The sequence below is a fragment of the Apodemus sylvaticus genome, chromosome 22 (assembly GCF_947179515.1).
Source record: "Apodemus sylvaticus chromosome 22, mApoSyl1.1, whole genome shotgun sequence".
Classification (NCBI taxonomy): domain Eukaryota; kingdom Metazoa; phylum Chordata; class Mammalia; order Rodentia; family Muridae; genus Apodemus; species Apodemus sylvaticus.
The window spans coordinates 54,753,170-54,765,555 of NC_067493.1; the positions used below are offsets into that span (position 1 = coordinate 54,753,170).

The window sequence follows — 12,386 nt, forward strand, 5'->3', positions numbered from 1 at the left end:
TGAGGGGCTGGGGGCTTGTGAAGAAGTGGATTGGCTGGGGTTAGCAGATTGGTGTCAGGGCCCCCAGTCCCTGGCAGCATGCGTCATGTACAGTGAGTTCAAATTGTGTGTCTTGACGAGATTTCCTTTACTCCTGTGTCTCTGTGTGCTACTGTCACAAGTAGAGGCTCTCACCCACCCACCCACCCTACAATGACCTCTTGGTGTACCTGTAAAGTCGGTTCTACCAGGGACGGGATGACTCTAAGTTGGCTCCCAGGAAGCGTTTGGACACAGTGCTGCCTGAGACCTGGCTTTGCCGTAGCACAGGCTCCTTGCTGCGGCCGGCTGTCTCCAGGAGCTGCTGCTCCAGCCCCACCCCTAGCGTGGATAACTGAGCAGGACCGTGCTGTGTCAGTGCGCGCCTCAGCTGGAGCAGAAATAGTGACCAAGGAAGGTGAGGCCCTCCTCCTCCGTCAGGTCTTCTTCCCTGCCGACACCTGGGGGGAGGAACGCCCGGCTTTAGTGCCCATTTGCCCTGGAGGAAGCAGCTGCTGCTGGGATCCCCTCCACCTCCTAAGGGAGCAGCCAGCCTAGAAAGTGGTGCAGAAGGCGGGCGATGGTGGCGCACGCCTGTAATCCCAGCACTTGGGAGGCAGAGGCAGGTGGATTTCTGAGTTTGAGGCCAGTCTGGTCTACAGAGTGAGTTCCAGGACAGTCAGGGCTACACAGAGAAACCCTGTCTTGATTAAAAAAAAAAAAAAAAAAGAAAAAAGTGGTGCAGAGACACCGACCCGTCAGCATCTTCAGCCTCGAATAGGCACGGAGAAAGAGGGACTGAGTGGCCACAGAGTCCAGGCATATCACTAAAGATCACCTACTTCATATTCAAAGTAACCCTCCCTTTTACTTGTCCCCAAGGGGGCAAAGGGTCACTATGCTGCAAAAGGCTTTTGTCAGACCAGTTCTACATATAGCTAAGATATATAAATTAAACATATACAGAAAATGCATTTCGTGGGTTCCTCCCCTGTTGCACATGCCACTTCCTTGCAGCACGCCAGCAGAGCACTGGCGAGGATGGTGAGGACCTTCAGACCGGCTTGCCGGCTGGCCGGCGTGTGGGACCCTCAGCCTCCCACTGTCGCGTGGCAGTGGCTTCAGATCTGAACCTCCTTAGACCTGGGACCTTTCCATCTCGGCTGGGTCCTGACACGAGGCAGAGCCTTTTGTGAGCCAGCAGGCTCTAACACTGAGAATGACAGCTGTCTCCTGTGACCCTCTGGTTCGCAACCCCTGCCCGCCCAGCTTTCAAATACCATTTGGTTGCTTTCTTCCAGAGTACCAGTCAGGGCTGCAGCAGGGAATGAAGGGTTGATTTTGGCGTATACATGTGCATATCATGTAGCGCTTCCGCACGCAGCCACTCACCACTCTTAAATGTCCGTTTTTATCCTTATAGACTTGGTCTTCCTCTCCAGTCTCAAAAACTATCGTGCCTTCTCTCCCAGGACTGATGTAGAACTGTAAACTTAAAATGCAGGGAGTGGCGGGTTACCAATGCGCTCTTTAGTCTGCGAGAGAACCTCTGTTGGGGAACTGTCCTAGCCAATGATTGACAAAGCCCTGCTTTGTCTTACTGTTGGTTACAATCAGAAGGATGCCCTCACAGGTGGCCTTCTGACGTCTCAGTTCAGCTCAGCAGTCTGGCTCTCTAAGGGGCCGTGTGATGCATTTCTAAGATCGGCCTGCACGGCTCCCGCTGAACCTCACAGCCACCCAAGGATTGATGCACTTTTAAGACTCCCCACCCCCTCTCTACCCTGCCTGTGATTTCACCATCGGGGCTGAGAGAACACGGTGGCACTCAGCGGAGAGCAGGAGCCTCACCGCCGCCCTTGTGCCCCGGGCACACTGGGTAGCCTGAGCTGGCCTTCCTTGCTTGGGAACGGAACACTGAGGGGCTGCTCCAGCGTTACTGAGAGGACTGAGAGTTCTCTGCCTCAGCAGAGAGCAGCCCTTGTGCTGAAGCCCGTCCCTCTGCCGTCCCCTTTGAAGGAGGGGATGGAGAAAGGAATATTCATCACTACCGAGGCACAGTGCAGCAGTCTCTGGTGCACACGGAGGCGGGTGGGGCTCACGCCAGCAGCCCTGTCACCATGCGTGGATAAGCCCCTACCTTCCCTGGACGACACGGACGGCGTGCTCCTTCTTAATCAGCATGGCGAGCTTAGTGGCCACCTCAAATATGTGTTCACACTGCAGGATAATATCCCCCTGTGGAGAGGGGTGACAGCAAGTTCCAGATGAGTGGTTTGAAGGTGGAGGTTCTGCAGAGCTCTGGGAAGGGAGCTGTTGTGGCTGAAGCCATCGGTGGAGGCCAGAAGCTGTAGTTAAGTTACCTTCTGCTGTTTGTCTGCCGACGAAACATGAATGACCAGGATTCCATCGTTCAGGCTGCTGGTGGAGACACCTAAGACAGATCCAGAGTCTGGCATTAATAAAAGAAAATGGGGCCGGGCGCTGGTGGCACGCCTTTAATCCCAGCACTCAGGAAGCAAAAGCAGGCCAGTCTGCGATTTCAAGGCCAACCTGGTCTACAGAGCTAGTTGCAGGATAGCCAGGACTCTACACTTTTAACTCCTCTCTTGGGAGGAAAACGGAAAAAAAAAAATGGGGCCCATGGAGATGGCTGAGCCTGAGTTTGGATACCCAGCACCCACACAGAAGTGAGATGTGCCATGCACATCTGTAAGCCAGCATTAGGGAGGGGCGGGCCATCTCAGAAGGGGGGGGAGACAGCGGACACCAGTCTGCCCGGCACTCACCTCTCAGGGCCGAGTACTCTATCTTCTGCTTGATTTTGGAAAGCTCTACCAGGTAGGCTGACTTCAGCGTGAGGAGGAGTTGCCGCGGCCGTGCCTTGAAGCCTTTCCTGTCATACTTGACGACTGGGACACCATACTGCAAGGCAGCTAAGTGTCACCAGGACGGGAAGGCTACTGCACCCGAGGGCAGAGGACAGAGCCTTTCCTGTGAAATCCCATGACTCCAGAAGATTTCCATCTGAGCTCCACCTTACTCCGTGGCCCCCGCCTCCCAGGTCCGCCCTGAGAGGCCGCACAGAGGAGAGCAAAATGGTTCCTAGCTTCTCATGGTCTCGCCTGCTCTTCTCCAGAACCAGGCAGGTGACCGCAGCCACCAAGCACGTGAGCAAGAGCCCCTCACTCAGCCCTCACTGACCCCACAAGCCACATACTATTGGAAGCACTGAGCTCCCACTGGCCCCTGCTGAGAGACTGGGGTCATCGGTCCAGTGCCCCCCACCAACATGGGGTCTCGTGATAAAGTCCTGGCTACATCTGTTTCATAGAGAAGCAAACCAAGATGGTTTCGGGGTGACAGAAGACAGGGGTGGCAGTAGGTGTCTGTCGGCAGATGCCACCTGGTGATGTTAGTTGATGCCCAGAGTGGGGGCAGGGGCCCAGCTGTGCCCTGTGCTCACACAGCACTTCCAGACGCTCACTGGAAAAACACGCCCTGGCCTCAGACATAATAAGGGTCTCGGTGGAGGCCGTACCTGGATTTTCTCACTGCCAAGCAGTTGAAGCACTTTGGGATTTATCTTGCTTTCATCTAGGGAGGGAACCAGAACAGGAGGAGTCACCGCCAGCCTGCTGCCAGCTGGGCCTTCGCTCCTCCCTGCTGAGGCTCAGCTGGGGAGAGGCTCCCCAGCCCTCCCAGAGAGCACGCTCACCCAGCCGGCTTCTGGCAAAGGGCTGGTGTAAGCTCTCTGCATAGCCTTCCTTCCTCCCCTGGAATATCTCACTCGTGACCACCTTTTGCTGCATCTGTAACAACAGGTCAGAGAGCATCAATCAGGAGGTCCTGGGCAGTATTCTGACAGGAGCTTTTACAACAGCCCTGTAGCTTACACCGTGGAGAGCGGGCTGTAGAGGTTTTGGAGCTTCAAGGACCATCTCTCCTAAGAGTCCCACAACTGCAGCCTAGAGGCAGCCTGGGACTTGCTGCTTGTGTTTGTAAATGAAGCTTTATTGGGATGCAGCTATGGCGTTCCTATTTACATGTCTGCAACTGCTTCTTGCCATAGCGTACAACCCAGAAAGCCTCAAAGATGGAGTCTGCAGCCTCTCACAGAAAAGGCTACAGGTAAGTGCCCTGTAGCATGGCAGGGAATCCTGCCATGAGAAGGACAGCCCCTAACCTGTTGCCATGGTAACACCACCAGGATGCCCATCATGGCAGCTGACACTCCTCAGCTGCTCTACAAGTCATAGGAATAGTGAGACCCTTGGCTCCTCCGTAGATGGTAAAGTCGAATTAGTGCCACTAATCCAGCCCCGCTACCGTGCAGACGCCACACACAGCCGTCCTACCATGGCTTTTCTCTCCGCTGAGATCCCACGGCAGTATTTCCGAACAAGGTTCCTCGTGCACATCCTCCTAAGCAGATTGGACGCCTGTGTGGAGAACAAACCCCTCTCACCCTTCACTTCCTGCCTTTGGCTGCGACCACCCACAAGGCAGCCTTTCAGCCTGGTCCCTCTCGCAGATCAGCACTGCAGATACTAACTTGGGTATGATTAGAGCCATGGGGCTGGGGGCAGGGCTTGCACAGCAGGGCTTCAGTGGAGCCCAGAAATCTTGAAGTAGCTGCTGCAATAGAATAGCAGTTCTCAACCTGCGTTCTGTGACCCCTTTAGGGGTCAAATGACCCCTTTCACAGGGGTCACCTATCAGATATCCTACCATGTCAGATATTTACATATGGTCCATAACAGTAGCAAAACTACAGCTATGAAGTAGCAATGAAATAATGGGGGGGGGGCGGTCAGCACAGCATAAACTGCACAAAGGGGTCACAGTGTTAGGAAGGTCGAGAACCACTGTTCTAGAACGTTCTTTGCGGAACCCATGGCAGTCACTCAAGCTCCCAGACTGCTACATCCTGGTTCGAAACTATCTGGAGTACTCTCGCATATCTGCAGTCTCAGGCCTTAGGATGCTGGGGCAGGAAGCTTACACACTCACGGCCGGCCTAGGTTATATACAGTAAGAGCCTGGAGTTTGAAAAGATGCTGTCTAAGTGGGTGTCTGTTGGGTTTATAGCCCCTGCTAATGAATGTTGAGGTATCCCATTCCTCCTGAAACACCTGCAAAGACTTCGAAAAGCAGCCCTATCAGCTCCCGGTGTCCACGTCCCCTGTAACCTCAGCATCCCAGTTTAGACTTACGTTTTCCAGAATGCCAGGAGGCCTCAGCCAGCTCTTGTCCAGCACGTTCTTGGGCACATGGTAGCGAAGATTCAGGATGTAATTCTTCCTCACAAGCAGCACGAACTCCTCATTGTCAGGACAAAGGGGTTTGTCACGGTTGATGAAACCTTTGACAAACCTCAAGAGGAAAGTGACAGGAGGGTTTATACAGCCACGCAGGCTGGGGACTGGTAGTGTAGCACCCCACCCAACCACGCCCGCCCCAGCAGCATGCTGTGTTATACCCATGCTGCTTTCTCTTTTTACTAGCTTGAGTTGTCATTTATAAATGAGCAGTGTGAGGCTAGAGAGACTGCTCAGTAGCTAAGACTGAGGTTCTGAGTTCAAATCCCAGCAACCACATGGTGGCTCACAGCCATCTGTAATGAGATCCAATGCCCTCTTCTGGTGTGTCTGAAGATAGCTACAGTGTACCCATACATATATTAAATCAACCTTCATTTTAAAAAATGAGTGGCGTTACGTAAAAGCCAGGCTTCAGCTTTCTCTGAAGAAGAAGGCTGACTATGCAGCTGGGAAAATGGGAAAAGATTCACTGGCAGCTGGCCTCAGTGGCCGGAGCCCCTGGATTGCCTGCAGTCCCCACAGCATCCTGTCTGATGACCATTTGTGAGACTGGCTCACTCTCCCTAACTGGCTCTGAAAGTCACGTGACTAAAGGAGTCAGAGCAGTCAGTGAAGCTGAGACCCAACAGCTGGGTTCCCAGCATGCTCTGAGGACAGAGCTTCCTGTATAAACCAAGACCACAGCTCGAGAGATGGCACAGTGCGTTTGCTCTCAGTCACCAGTCAGGAGGACTGAAGTTCATTCAGATAGGAGCGTCCACAGCAGGCAGCTCAAACAACTAACCCCAGCTCAGAGAACCACCGCCTCTTCTGGAAGGCACCCACTCTCATGGGCACCTACACATGCACACGTGCACACATAACACACTCCTGCCCCTCAAAAACAACCACAGAAACCCCACCAGACCCATGACCACACTGCAGTCTGCTGGTCCCGTGGTGCTGAGACCTTACCTCCGAATGATCTGCACCGCCCACTTTCTCCTCTTGATCTCCTTCCGAGCCAGGACTCCGCGCCAGTGGGCTTCTAACTTGGTGGCTGGAAGAGTCCACTGCTGGCATTAGAAGGTGGAACATTCACGCAGAAACACAGAAGGCTTTCTCATTAGGATCCCTCCACTCAGTACATGTCAGCCCACTAGAGGGCTCTGCTGGTGCCAGAGGTTGCTAGCAGGGTGCATGGCATACCTGCAGCTCAGAGCCTGCATGTTCCAGGCAACCACAGAGGCTGGGAACCTTTGCAGAAGCTTGGAGTTACAGGAGGGGCTCTCCCGAGAGCTCTGTGGGGAACTACACCTGAGGAACAGTCCCAGCACCAACGTTCAGTTTGGTTTTACCGCGCTGACTTTCAGTTGCAACATTCAAAGATGGAGATTCAGAAACAATCGGGGGCATGGAAACTAAGCTCCTGGCTTGTCTCTGTGTTCTAATTTTTTTTTTTCATGGTGTGTGTGTGTGTTTCTTTGGGTTTTCAAATTGCATTTCCCCCCCAGAACAGCAGTGTTTCTTTTGGAAGACAGGCAATTAAAAATCACACATTCTAGTACTCAGAGCCTGGGGCTGGCAGACTGTGGTTGGAAGACCAGCTGCCTGTTTATATAAAGTTTGATTGTAACCCAGTTAAAACCATTCTTTTACATATTGCTTAAGGCAATCCTGAGGCAGCAGCAGCAGAGTTGAGTGACTGTGGAGACTGTAAGACCCACAGATTTGAAATGATCCTCTTGGGCTGGAGAGATGGTTCAGCAGGAAAAAGCACTGGCTGCTCTTCCAAAGGTCCTGAGTTCAATTCTAGCAACCACATGGTGGCTCACAACCATCTATAATGGGATCTGACGCCCTCTCCTGGTATGTCTGAAGACAGCTACAGTGTACTCATAAATAAAATAAATCTTAAAAAGAAAAAGAAATACTCCTGTCTTGTTGATCTCTGTCCTAAAGGAATAGAATACAGCTTTGAAAAAAGGTAAATATGTCCATCTCCTGGTTGAATTTCAAAAACAATTCAGAAAATAAAACTCTAGCCACGAAAGACCAACACCCATCAAACTATGCTGTTTAGTGGCATCCATAGATGGTAAAACTGTAAAGAAAAATGGAGTAAGAATGAAATTAAAGAGATAAGGTCTAAAAAACGGGGGACATTGCTTGAAAATATGACTCTTAAGTGATGGGTAAAACTTTAAAGGAAATTCTCTTAGGCACTGGGGAGATGGCTCAGTAGTAAAGTGCTTCACCCTGCAAGCACAAGGACCTGAGTTTGAATCCCCAGGACCCATCCAAAAAGCTGGACGTGGAATACATGCTTGTGATTCCAGGGCTAGGGATGGTGGAGGCAGGAGGATCCCTGGGACTCACCAGCCATCTGGTAAAGCCAGTCAGTCCTCCATCTCAGAAAATATGATGAAGAAGAAAGAAGATGCCCAGCACTGGCCTCCAGCCTGCACAAGCACACGTGAGCATGTGTACTGCCTGACAACACACGCACATACCTTATTTACACGTGCCATGTAAACTTGTGCATAGGACAGGCACTGCGCTACAATCTCAGAACTAGGCCCAAGGCAGCTCCAGACAAAGGTGTAAGGAAGGGTGGGCAGAGGGGATGGGCGTGTCACACGTCGCCCGGTCCTTACCTGCTTGTCTCTTCCTCACATATTCCCTTCTTCCTAGGCAGCCTTTGTATGTAGCCTGGATCCTCGACACTTAAAATAAAACAAAATTTTTGGTGAATTGGCTTTGATCGTGATTTCTGGAAGCAGGACTGACCTCGAGAGCCTGCGGTGTAATGACTCTCGGGAGCTAAGAGTGTGGGAGAGACAGGCCCGCTGGTTCCGTTAGGCCTAGCTCCCCGCACTCTGTGGTTCTCTTGCCTTTTACAGGGTGAGGAAGAGGAGCACTGCTAGGTGCCCAGTTCATAGCTCATCCCCACAACCCATCCATAAGGCAGGAAGGACATGCACACATCTCAGAAGTAGCATCAGACTCACATGGAGATGTATAGACACCAACACTGTCTGGCCTTCACCAGCCCCTCCATGTAGTGTCTGGGGACCAGAGGCCACGTTCACAGAGGCCACGTTCACAGACCACCAGCAGCACACCCTCCAGGAAGAGGTGCTGACCCAAAGCCCGGGAGCCTGGCTGATCAGCCAGGGGGTGGCCGTGGCTACCTGCTGCTGGGCAGTAGCTCAGTGGGAGAAAGCTTGCCTAGCATGTGCAACCGTCAGATCTTGCAGCCAGACAGGCCCAAGTTCAAGCCCCGGCTCTGCTGCTGATCAGCTGTGGTTCTCCACAGCTCCCTGGAGCCTCTATGTCTCAGCTCCCCTGAACAGGGGCAGCTGTACCTATTCACAGGCTTGTTCTGGGAACACGATTGTTAGCGCACAAGGCAGAGAGTGAGGACCCCTTAGATTTGCAGTTAGAAAAATATCTGGTCTTGCTGTCACTCGCCATTCACAAAAAACACCCCAGCTGCAGGCTTGAAGGCACACCTGTTGCCATCAGATACGGAAAAGAAGTTGTGAGGTCTGAACGAGGGGCCTGGTACCCTGTGTCTTTACACTTCTGCCTGCACGAGGGCGCAGGCTTAGAAGGAGACACACGGACATGTGATGTGTCCACACCTGCCCTCAAAGCGTATCAGGTCAGAGGTATGTCCTCATACCCCCATAGTCCTGCTCCTTTATCCCATTCTTAAGTGATACCTTCTTTTTTTAAAAAAAAAAATTATTTGTATTATTTATATGATTACATCATAGCTGTGTCCAGACACACCAGAAGAGGGCATCAGACCCCATTACAGATGGTTACGAGCCACCATGTGGATGCTGGGAATTGAACTCAGGACCTTTGAAAGAGCATTCAGTGCTCTTAACTGCCGAGCCGTCTCTCCAGCCCCACACAGCATGCCTTCTGACACAGCAGGCAGCCGTGTTTAAGGTTCTTTCCTTCTCCCTGGCTGTGCTCATATTTCTTGAAATTGGGACAAAAAGAATATCATACCTAATTGATGTTTACTAAATTCAAAGGCATCTTCAGTAGCAAACAGGGTTCTAGGGAAGCGAATAAATATTTTGGTTCTAGAAGCAAGAAGAAACATAGTTATTGATTGGTCAGCTGCCACCTATGATGGCTGAGTGCCCCCAATGCATGTCCAATCAGAACTTTAGAATGTGACCTTTGTGGGTGGGGTTGCAGCACTGTCTGCAGATGTGCTCAGAGTACAGTAGAGGGGAGACAGTAGGTTAGAGTAGGCCCTAAATCCAGTCCAGTGTCCTCTTTATAAGAGCTAGGATGTGGGACCCAAGCAGGCAGGAGTGATGCTACCAGCCAAGGAAGGCTAGGAGCTGATGGAGGACCTTCAGACAGAGCCTGCCCTGCCTATGCCTTTATCCTGGACCCTGGGTTATGAGAGAATGCATTACTGCTGCTGTGGCGTATTCCATAGCCCCACAGAGCAAATCTGTGGTGTGGCCCGAAGTTGCCTGCATTCATGCTTCTGGGCATTCAGGCAGGGTATTAATGGCCTCTCTGCACCAGCTACACAGCACCAGAGCAGCTGCTAAGGGGGCAGGGGCATGCCACGCCCTGGGACTCCAAAGTCCGAGGCTGTAGAATGTAGGGTGGTTCTGATGGTAAGGTCCTGTTCCCCAGTTGGTCCTTGATCTGTCAGTAAAGAAAGCCATGGACCAATTGCTGGGCAGGAGGCATAGGTGGGACTTCCAGGTCCCCCGGAGGAAAAAGAGACAGAAGCAAGGGAGGAGAGGAGAGTTTGCCAGGCTTCTGATGGATTGGATGGATGTCGACTGGAGCTCTGACAGTTTGGGGTCTCCTGCCACTCACTTTCCTAACTTGTAGTCCTGAGGTTGGTAGCCAATGTACTTGATCAGCCGCTCGACACCCTCGCCTGGGGGTCCATGCCAGTGTGGCCAGGTGTCTGGGCACAGCGACTTGTACCTACCAGGAATGGAGAAGGAAGGACATGTAGAAGCCACCAGGATACCCCATGCTGACCTCCACACACCCCTAGAGGCCTCCTGGACCCCCTTAAAGTGTGCCAGCCACTCAAGGTACAGACACACCTCAGCAGTACGTACAGGGTGGGGAAGAATGAGAGGAAGTGGCTCCCACAGCAGCGCCATCGCTGCACAGAGCCAGGTGGCTCACTCTCCCAGGTGTGTATCCAAGCGCTGCATCGTGTGTCAACAGATGCTCATGCAACATTGTTTCTAATGGCCCAAAGTCGGGCAGCCCAGTTGTCTGGGTGGGGGAGGGGTGTGAGGGGGGAGGGGAGGCAGCCAGACAGGCAACAGATGTGCTCAGGCACTGGGAGGAAAAGTGACATGCTTGTTTTCATGCATGCTGGAGTACCTTTACATGTGTGAGGACACGGGTGCGCATGTATGTGCGCACACGCTCTCACGCTCTGTGTGTGTGTGTGTGTGTGTGTGTGTGTAGGGGGTGGCTGTTAGGTATCTTTCTCAGTTGCTCTTCACTGTTCACTGAGGCAGGGGCCCTCACTGAGCTCAGTCCGCTGAGTCGGTGATTCTAGGTAGCCTGCTGGCATGGGAATCCTGTTTGACACCCGAGTGCTGGGGTTACACGGGAAAGGGGGGCTGTTAGGCCCGCCTGGCACTTATGTGGGTGCATGCTGGGGACCAGCATCTGGTCCTCACCCTTGTGCCACAACCACTCTCTCCCCCAAGCCATCTCCTCCTCCCCGCCTTCTCCCTCAGAGACTGGATCTCAGACATTTCTGAGACTATTTTTTTTTTTTTTTTTTGAGACAAGGACAGAGCTCGGTATTTAGGCCAGGCGATGCTCACCCAAGAGCGCACTGCCATTGTCTTAGAGCAGCCATGTGCTGCCCGTCCCCAAAGAAGCCGCTGTGGGTGTGGCATTAAACCTTATAAACACCTGACCCTTTAACCCCTGCTGAGGGTAAAGGGATAGGTCGCATCTGTGAGGCACAGGGAGAATTCCCACCCACCTGGGGTTTCAAAGCTGGTGCCTCTGTGACACCTCACTGTTGCACCCACTGCCCTTCACAGCCCAGGACAGAGGCACTAACTCTTAGGGGTCTGGATGCGCCCCCACCTTGGTCTGAGTACCCAGCCTCCCCCCCCCCCCCCAGGACTGCAGGAAGCTAAGTTAGGGTAGGGCTTCGTGAACCCAGCAGAAAGGGACCGGGTTTCGCAGGAGAACAAATGTTCTGTTCTCACGGCCGGCCCATGCGCTTTGGATCTGATCAGGGACGCCTAGGGAATGTCACCCGATAGTTAAAGGACTGGGGCTCCACAGACTGGCTCACCTCTGCAGGAAATGCTCGTACTTGCGCCTGTAGGCGAAGCCGGCCCGCCGCACGCGCAGGTGCTCCATTAGCCCCAGGTACTTGATCTGGTGGCTGATGAGGAAGTCATCAAACTTGCCTTTGGAGAAATAGAAGAGAGTGACCGGAAACGCTCCCTCGGTTCCACTGAAACCGAGTCTCTGGGCTGCTCCAGGCTGCGACTAGCCACGGAAACCTGTTACTAGACTTTGGCTGTGTTTCTTGGGTTGGAAGGGTTTGGAGGGGAATTCTAGTTTCTCCTGATCAACAATCCCGAGGTACGGTGATGTGGCCGGGACTCTCACGAGTCAACAATTGGCTGAAGGGCTTACTGTTACTACCTCCCTATGGAGAACACTCTCCAGGCCCTGTCACCCTGTTCTCTAGTATGCCACCTGCCTGGGCCATGGAAGAGTTTTACTCCCTCTCAATAAGTGTAGCATCTAATGGTCTTTTTTTCTTATTTCTTTCTGTGTCTGTCCTGCTTCTGCGCAGGAGTTGGTCCCTGCCCCTTCCTCAGCCTTGCCCCGCCTTCCACCCCCTCCCCTCCTCAGTCTGGCTCCGCCTCCGGCCCCGCCCCCTCAACCTGGCTCCGCCTTCTGACTCTGCCCCTCCCCAACCTGGCTCCGCCTTCCGCCCCGCCCCTCTTCAACTTGGCTCTGCCTTCTGATTCTGCCCCTCCCCAACCTGGCTCTACCTCTTGAGGTTAAAGG

The 12,386-nt window shown here is 53.0% G+C and overlaps 1 protein-coding gene across 1 annotated transcript in view; it reads right to left on the bottom strand.

Moving 5' to 3' along the window:
• Positions 1 to 189: 189 nt before the first annotated feature.
• The window catches only part of Myo1h (myosin IH), a 46,692-nt gene continuing 34,495 nt past the window's right edge, over positions 190 to 12,386 (bottom strand). Inside the window, exons 18-31 of the mRNA XM_052169145.1 lie at positions 11,656 to 11,773; positions 10,188 to 10,301; positions 9,348 to 9,424; positions 7,979 to 8,047; positions 6,297 to 6,381; positions 5,235 to 5,394; positions 4,377 to 4,460; positions 3,737 to 3,830; positions 3,560 to 3,615; positions 2,808 to 2,943; positions 2,382 to 2,452; positions 2,159 to 2,256; positions 1,411 to 1,510; positions 190 to 479 (exon numbers count right to left, since the gene is read on the bottom strand). Of these exons, the coding sequence (XP_052025105.1) occupies positions 456 to 479; positions 1,411 to 1,510; positions 2,159 to 2,256; positions 2,382 to 2,452; positions 2,808 to 2,943; positions 3,560 to 3,615; positions 3,737 to 3,830; positions 4,377 to 4,460; positions 5,235 to 5,394; positions 6,297 to 6,381; positions 7,979 to 8,047; positions 9,348 to 9,424; positions 10,188 to 10,301; positions 11,656 to 11,773 (1,286 nt within the window). The 3' untranslated portion in view covers positions 190 to 455. The remainder of the gene's footprint in view (positions 480 to 1,410; positions 1,511 to 2,158; positions 2,257 to 2,381; positions 2,453 to 2,807; positions 2,944 to 3,559; positions 3,616 to 3,736; positions 3,831 to 4,376; positions 4,461 to 5,234; positions 5,395 to 6,296; positions 6,382 to 7,978; positions 8,048 to 9,347; positions 9,425 to 10,187; positions 10,302 to 11,655; positions 11,774 to 12,386) is intronic.